Here is an 8,416-nt window from a genome sequence, read left to right as displayed (position 1 = left end):
GGAGAGAAGCAACCTGGAACTAAGGAGAAACTTCCTGACAGTCAGAACAATTAACCAGTGGAACAACCTGCCTCCAGAAACGGTGAATGCTCCAACGCTGGAAGTTTTTAAGAAGAGACTGGACAGCCATTTGTTTAAAATGATATAGGGTTTCCTGCCTGTGCAGGGGGTTGGACTAGATGACCTCCAAGGTCCCTTCCAACATTATTATTATCAAAAATCAAAGGGAGAAGAGGAAAAAAAAGTTATATTGATCATCCCAAAGATGCTTTTTCAAGAGGCCACTGGACTTTCTTATTCTTCTTTGAAGACTTTTCTCTCCTCATCCAAGAAGCTTCTTCAGCTCTGACTAGATGGTGAAGAATGAAAATCAGAGCTGAAGAAGCGCCTTGGATGAGAAGCAAAACATCCTGAAAGAAAAACAAAGTACAGTTGCATCTTGAAAAAGCACCTTTGGGACCACCATGACCTGGATTGACTCTCCATAGACATTTATGCCGATCAATAAGCTGAGATAGTGACGAGAGTAAAAGCTTCAGAAAAGAAAATCTCTTGATACACAAACTGAAGTTTTATATACTTTATTTATTCAAACATTACAAAATCATCCATTTGTAGCAAAGAGGAAAATAGTTTACATTCATTGAGCAAAATTAAAAATTAAAATGCAGATTCTGCAGGAACAATATTCCAAATACATTTGGGTTCAATACATGGTATAAAATACAGCAGCCAAATCCTTTCCTTTCTCAAGTTAAGGAACCAAGGGCTTTAAAACACATCCCTTCTGCAGAGAGAAATACAAAAGCGTTTGCTTGTGCAATGTAAGAGCATTAAAACTTCCTGCAGCTAAGCTCACTAAATCATAACACTTAACTAGTGTGCACAGTGGGCAACATGGCTATTTCCCTAGGAAATTTTTTAAAAAATTATACACTATCATCAAAGGAGTCAATTTCAGCACAGCATCCAAAAATTTCAGATTCAAAGGCAGACTATTGTTTCAATATGAAATAGACCAAGTCATGACTGTTGTATAAACAGTCTCCGTACAAAACCAGTCCTTTTATGAAACGGATAATTCCAAGATACCATTCCTTGGGAATGTTGCAATTATGGAGAATAAAGGAATTAAGCACAGTCCACAGTAAGGCTTGACTTGCAAGAGAAGCCAAAGCATCAATGTAATTTTGACTCCAGGCTTTTTTTTTTAAGATGGCCATTAAACTCCTGGCCAAACTCCAGGCGGTGGTCTGCAAGGCCACCTGGCCAAATGCAGAACGACACTCTCTGGGAAGCCGCAATGTACTGCGTTTGTGAGAGAACCCAGCCAGAAAGATTTTAGGCTGAATCGTCGCGAGGGGAGATCAATTCTTCTTAGAGCCTGGCGAAAAACTTCCAAGAATCGCTCTCTGCACAGCAGACGTGAGTTGCTGTACACAAAGAGAGGCCCTTCGCCTGGGGGTCTCACCGCCAAATAATTCTGGAGGGCCAGAACGGAACAAAGCGACGGGTTCTCCGACTGTCCCAACCAGCAAGTCACCCACCCTGCTTCCATCTCTGGGGCCAGCAGATTAAGGCCAATGCGGTCTTCCTCCATGTCAATGTCCTCCAGGCAGAGGAGTTTTGGATGGAAGGTCATAAAGGTCTCGGCCACCATCTCTTTAGGGCGAAGCGCTCCGTGGAAGGACAATAAAAACGCCGCCCGAAACATGAGGCATTCGTAGAAACCCTCGCAGACGCTTTCGAGGGCTCCCATCAACAATTCCAGGATCTCCGGGTTCAGAGGGATTGGAGGTTCTCGCTGCCACCTCATCCCTGTAATCAAGTGGGAAGTGCACAAGTCCCAAAGCGGATCCTGGCCATGGAAAGTGCGGGACAGGTAGGAAAGACCAGACAGATATGTAAATACTTTGGGTGCAGACACCCCATCCGAATCCAGAGACAGCAAAAAGCCTCTGAACTGATCTCCTGGGATGGGCCAAACGGAGGGGGACCCGGTCCTTCCTCGATAGGCGATGAAGAGCAGCAAGCCCCCGTGGTACGCTTTCCAAATCTTGGGGTGCCCCGAACGCTCGAGCAGGCGCAGAGCTTGTATAGACCACCGACCTACAGGATGGGGTGAAAAGCCACCGGCGGCTTGGTCTCCAGGCATGGATTCCTCCTCCCCTGCGAAGCAGAGGCAAAAAAGAAACCATCAGCAACTATTCACAGGCAGCAATAACAGAAACAGGGCAGCAATGTTGGTTATAACAATCTTAGCCCACACCACTTAAAACACTTTAGATATAAAGTGGCAACAAGGGACTATCCTCCTTAAATAGACACAAGCCCCATTTATTGTCAGGAAGCTTGGCAGCCATGCCCTCCACCTCCCCATAGCCATTACTAACCTAGGAAGAGATTTGTATCTAAAAGCAGGGGTAGGCAACCTTGGCTCTTTTATGAATGGTGGACTTCAACTCTCAGAATTCCTAAGCCAGCATACCATAGCTGGCTCAGGAATTCTGGAAGTTGAAGTCCACCAGTCATAAAAGAGCCAAGGTTGCCTATCCCTGGTCTAAAAAACAATGCAAACTGCTGAAAGAAATCCTTTTTGTGCATCTCCCGGAATTAGAACCCAAGTCTTTCCCCCTCCCCCGTTGCCCCTCCGATGCAAAACCCCCAACAGGCCATTTGCAATAACATTCCTGGGCCATTCAAGGCCAGCAAAGACAAGGCGGGTTTTAAAACTTACTGCCACAAGAACAGGGCAAGCTGCAGCTCCAGCAGTCGTTGGTCAGGTAGGCAAGACCAGCCAGCAGTTTTTAAACCAGTGTTTCTCAACCTTGACAATTTTAAGGCATGTGGACTTCAACTCCCAGAATTCCACAGCCAGCAACGCTGGCTGTGGAATTCTGGGAGTTGAAGTCCACATGCCTTAAAATTGTCAAGGTTGAGAAACACAGTTTTTAAACGGCTTGGTTGATTTATTCAATTTATATGCCGCCCAGAGCCGCCTTGCAGGCAGACAGAAGCGCCGCAGAAATGTACCCATGCCGCTTTTGGCAGCGAAGCTCAGCAAGGACAGGGATCGAAGGGAAAACAACGGGGAAAAAAAGGAGCTTTTGACCTCCGTTCCAGTCCCCATTTCGGCTGCAAAGCGCGTCTCCCAAACAGCCCATTCAGACGAGCAAAGATTCTGCACGATCTGCTGATTCCGGGAGGAAACGCAGGCGCGCAAGCGCAGTAGAGAAAGCAGGCAAGCTCTTTAGCGCATGCGCCCGGGGAAAACCTCGGACCTAGCTTTCCCTCAGCACGCATGCTTGAAGGGAAAAAAAAGCGAGGGAAAACGGTGCCTTCCCCTCAGCACGCGCCGCTTTCTGCGCATGCCCAAAGCGAACCGCGCTCCTTTTCGAGGCTTACCCTCGGGATTGCCTCCCGTTTCTTCCGCCGCTGCCGCCTGAGGTAAATCCTCGTCCTTTCGGGCTCCTCCCGGCGGAGCAGCCGCTCCCGGGGCGCCTTCCGACGTCTCCGCGACGGAAGCCTCGGCTCGGGGAGGCGACTCGACGGAGGAATCCTCGTCCTCTGGCTGGACGGAGAGCGCTTCCCACAGGAATTCGAAGTCCGGCTCCCAGGCGAGGAGGAGCAGCATGTCCCAGAAGCAGCAGTTGAGATCCTCGGGCCTGGCGATGAAGACGCTCATTTTGGGACCAGGCGACGATCTCTCCTCCGATTGAGGTGAGTCGCTGGGCCGGAGAGCGGCCTTTTTATAGGCAGGAGAGGGCGGGCTTTCCCGGGAGCCAATGAGCGGACCCCTTGCGTGTCCTGATTGGCTCCTCGTTGAAATGCAAATGCCACGTTCCTTGCAGGCTCCTGGGGGGGGGGTGAGAGGTGCGAACTTCACCGGAGGTTAAGGCTTTGTGCGGAAATAGGGCTGTTTAGGTAAGAGACTCACCTGATTGTTGCAAAGAATGTTGTTGTTAGTTGCGAAGTCGTGTCCGAACCATTGCAACCCCCATGGACAACGTTCCTCCAGGCCTTCCTGTCCTCTGCCATCTTCTGGAGTCCATCGAATCTCACACCTCCTGCTTCAGGGACTCATCCAGCCACCTCTGTCGTCCCCTTCTTCTCTTGCCCTCCATCTTTCCCAGCATTAGGCCCTTTTCCAGTGAGTCCTTCCTTCTCATCAGGCGGCCAAAGGACTTGAGTTTCCACTTCAGGATCTGGCCTTCTAAAGAGCAGTCGGGGTTGATCTCTTCTAGGACTGACCGGTTTGACCACCTTGCAGTCCAGGGGACTCGCAGGAGTCTTCTCCAGCACCAGAGTTCAAAGGCCTCCATTCTTTGGCGCTCAGCCTTTCTTATGGTCCAACTTTCACAGCCATACATTGCAACTGGGAAAACCATGGCCTGGACTATACGCACTTTTGTTGGCAGGGTGATGTCTCTGCTTTTTAGTATGCTGTCTAGATTTGCCATAGCTTTCCTCCCAGGAGCAAGCGTCTTTTAATTTCTTGGCTGCAGTCCCCATCTGAGGTGATCTTGGAGCCCAGAAAAATAAAATCTGTCACTACCTCCATTTCTTCCCCATCTATTTGCCAGGAATTGAGAGGGCCGGATGCCATGATTTTGGTTTTCTTAATGTTGAGTTTCAAGCCAACTTTTGCACTCTCCTTCTTCACCCGCATCAAGAGGCTCTTTAGTTCCTCTTCACTTTCTGCCATTAGAGTGGTATCATCTGCATATCTTAGGTTGTTGATATTTCTCCCGGCAATCTTAATTCCAACTTTTGATTCGTCTAGCCCTGCCTTTCTCATGATGTGCTCTGCATATAAGTTCAATAGGCAGGGCGACAGAATACAACTTTGCCGGACTCCATACACAAAATTGAAAACACAGCAGTTGAAAGAGGATGCGCTTGACAAGGGTGGCGTGGGGAGCTCTTGCCTATAAACTCACCAAGAGTCCCAAATGGTTAAAAATAAGGAAACAAATGTTATTTAAAACATTTTAATGGGTTTTTGTAAAGGCTCTTGTAAAAATATGGAGCCCACGTTGATTTGGTTGGGCCTCCTCCAAATTTTCCTTCAGTAAGAAATTGGAGAGGCTTATATTTTGTGGAATGAATTGGACTGATGTTCAATTATATTATCTGGAAATTTTGGCTTCCATTTTACATGGAGATTCTCAATCCTCCAGGTCACGGTTGTCCTCAAGTTCATTTTTCCAAAAGGCAACTGGATTTTATTGCCTTTTGGAAAAAGCACCTTTGGATTTAGGCTTCAGTATTTTTAGCTTTTTAGTAAAGGTGATGATATTAGCATTTTAGTCTGGCAATCTAGGCCTCTTTTAGAACTTCAAGAAAACATTTATTGTTCTGAGTTCAGGCCATTTTTTTAAATATGTGAGAACTAATCTTTACAGCAACTAAACAATAAAGAGTGTATTCTCAAAGTCCTTGAATACACATGCAAGTTTTAAGAAAGATACTATGTGAACACAGCCCCCCAGAGAAGGAAATATTAAAAGGGCAGGGAAATATATTTTCTCAAAGGATCTTGAAGAGGCAGGAAAGCATGCCCAGTTTCCTTGATAGCCCCAGGTCTCCCTCCCCGAAGCAGAAGCCAGCTCTTTACAAATGCAGATGTAAACCATCAGGAAAGTTGGAGCTAGGAGATTAGGAAGACAAAGAGCTAAAATCTGCATACCCCACCTGGAACAGGACATGGTAGGATTAACTCACAAAGGCCAAAGGGCACACTCAAACTCAGGTCAGAATACAGGAAATAACTCCAAACAAAAATCTTCAGAGGGTATAAAAATCCACTCCCTACATGTATTCAGCCCCCTTTTTTCTCTCTTCTTTGCTGCCAGAACCATCTTCCTGTCTGGCTCTCCTCTCCAATAAACTACAACCTTCTCCCCAAAGCAGTTGCCTTGTTTATTCCCAGCTTGGATGAACCAGGATGAAGACTTTTCTTCCAACAATACAAAAGTAAAAATATACACTGGCAAGTTTTAGGAAAGATACAAAAGAAAAAAAAGTATACTTGCAACTTTTAAGAAAGATACAAAGCATAAACCCAGCTGGGAAAGAGTAATGTAACCCTTACATCTTTCACTTGGTTAACTTTAACTTTTCTGATTTTCAATTCTATATTGTGGGAAGTCAGCCCCTCAGAGAAGGAAGTATTAAAATATATTTCCTCAAAAGGATTTTAAAAGTAGAAACCAGCCCTGCCCCCAAGTCTCTCTGTCCCAAGCAGAAGCCAGCTCTGTACAAATGCAGATGTAAACCATCAGAAAGGCCCCAGCTAGGAGATCAAGAAGACAAAGACACCTAAAATCTGCATACCCCACCCAAACTCTAAGAGTCATTAGCCCCAGCACCAGGGAAGCAGGATATGACCTTTGGGACATAATAGGATTAACCTACCACCATCAAGAATACCAGAAAGGCATACCCAGACTCAGGTCAGAATATGTGACACAGGAAATACAAAGCCTAAAACAGGAACAGGAAACTACTTCAAACAAAAGGCTTCAGAGGGTATAAAAACCTACTCCCCACATGTGCTCAGTCCTTTTTTTCTCTCCTCTCTCCTGCCAGAACCATCTTTCTGTCTGGCTCTTCAATAAACTGCAACTTTCTTTCTAAAACAGTCGCCATGTTGTTTATCCCTGGCTTGGATGAATCATGATGAAGACTTTTCTTTCAGCAATAGATAGATGGATGGATGGATGGATGGATGGATGGATATAGATGATAGATGGATGGATGATAGGTAGGTAGACAGACAGACGGATGATAGATAGATGATTGATAGATGATAGGTAGATAGATAACCTTTATTCTCATTTTTTACAGTGGGCACAAAGGCACATATTAAAAATGAAACTGAGTTGCTGGCTTTCAAAGTGTACACATACATAACATACATTTAAACATGCTATATACAACATGGAAGGAAGGAAGGGCTCACTGGAGAAGGGCCTAATGCTGGGAAAGATGGAGGGCAAGAGAAGAAGGGGACGACAGAGAATGAGATGGCTGGATGGAGTCACTGAAGCAGTAGGTGAGAACTTAAATGGACTCCAGAAGATGGTAGAGGACAGGAAGACCTGGAGGAACATTGTCCATGGGGTCGCGATGGGTCGGACACGACTTCGCAATTAACAACAACAACATATACAACATATATATAGACCTACACTCTTATATGTGAATAACGTATAAATATTAATCACTGAACAGGGGAATGGATGAACAAACAAACCACAGGTAGCCTGGTCTCAAACTGTATAGTTTTAAAGGAATTCTGCCCAGAAATCAGGGGCCTCTGATCTCTTTGGAAAGAATGCCTTTAAATCCAACTTTCCAGGTCTTATTTCCTAATCAGGGAATATTCTTTCTTGTCCCCCAAAGAAGGGAGATGGGGTGGCTGTCATCAGACTGAATGTGTGTGTGTGTGTGTGTGTGTGTGTGTGTGTGTGTTTGTGGCCCAGAAGGTGGGAGCAGAACCCAGGGGGCAGGAGGGGGGCAATTCAGATTGGACACCAGGAAGAATCTCCTAACTTGGGAGCTGCTGGCCGGGGGAACAGGGCTGCCCCATGAAAAGAGATTTGATTTTCCTTCCCTCAAGGGCTTCAAAGATCACGTCGGTCATCGGCGGAAGGGAAGTTGCCTTCAGAAGTTGTGGGTGCTCCATCACTGGAGGTTTTTCAAGAATCCAGGCATTTATCCAGGGTGTCTGACCTTGGGAACTTTAAGCCTTGTGGACTTCAACTCCCAGAATTCCCCAGCCAGCACATCTGTGCTGGCTGGGGAATTCTGGGAATTGAAGTCCACAAGGCTTAAAGTTCTAAGGTTGGACACCCCTGACATAGAGTCTCCTGCTCAAGCAGGGGGTTGGACTAGAAGACCTCCACGATCCCTTCCTTTATATTCTGTCAGAGATGCTTCTCAGTCTCAGCGACTGGAAGACGGATTTCAATTCCCTGAATTCAGGGTTCTGGTGGATACTCCGTAAGCAAGGGGTTCAATTAGATGACCTCTGGGAGACCCTCAAACTCTTAATTCTGTGTTCTCTCCGGGAATTCGGCTTGCTGGGAAGGAGGATTTTACAGGTAGTCCTCAACTTACAGCCATTCGTTTAGTGACCGTTCAAAGTTACAACGGCACTGAAAAAAGTGACAGGATTGTTTTTCACACTTAATGACGGTTGCGGCTTCCACATGGTCACGGGATCAAAATTCAGACGCTGGGCAGCGGACTCACATTTATGATGGTTGCAATATCCCAGGGTGACGTGATCCCCTTTTTGCGAACTTCTAACAAGCAAAATGGTATAGGTCAGGGGTAGGCAAACTTGGCTCTCTTATGACTCGTGGACTTCAACTCCCAGAATTCCTGAGCCAGCATGGGGGAACTATGG

General features: G+C 46.3%; 1 protein-coding gene across 1 annotated transcript; it reads right to left on the bottom strand.

The window, feature by feature from the left end:
* Positions 1–620: 620 nt before the first annotated feature.
* Positions 621–3,203, bottom strand: LOC120318174. The gene is made up of 2 exons (XM_039365538.1): positions 3,113–3,203; positions 621–2,169 (listed from the first exon to the last, which is right to left on the bottom strand). Exons 1-2 carry the CDS (start codon positions 3,162–3,164, stop codon positions 1,223–1,225), a joined length of 999 nt encoding a protein of 332 aa, XP_039221472.1. The 5' UTR covers positions 3,165–3,203; the 3' UTR covers positions 621–1,222.
* Between the last annotated feature and the right edge of the window lie 5,213 nt (positions 3,204–8,416).

The sequence above is a fragment of the Crotalus tigris genome, unplaced genomic scaffold (assembly GCF_016545835.1).
Source record: "Crotalus tigris isolate CLP2741 ecotype Arizona unplaced genomic scaffold, ASM1654583v1 scf7180000020104.566533, whole genome shotgun sequence".
NCBI classification, from domain to species: Eukaryota; Metazoa; Chordata; class Lepidosauria; order Squamata; family Viperidae; genus Crotalus; species Crotalus tigris.
The sequence above is the reverse complement of the archived record's forward strand: the minus strand, read 5'-3'. Positions and strand labels throughout refer to the sequence as shown.

Excerpts from the sequence above, each read along its gene's own strand:
- LOC120318174 (XM_039365538.1), bottom strand. The coding sequence starts at position 3,164 with ATGGGCTGTTTGGGAGACGCGCTTTGCAGCCGAAATGGGGACTGGAAC. Across the intron at positions 2,170-3,112 it reads AAATGGGGACTGGAACGGAG|GGGAGGAGGAATCCATGCCT; the intron begins GTCAAAAGCTCC and ends TCTGCTTCGCAG.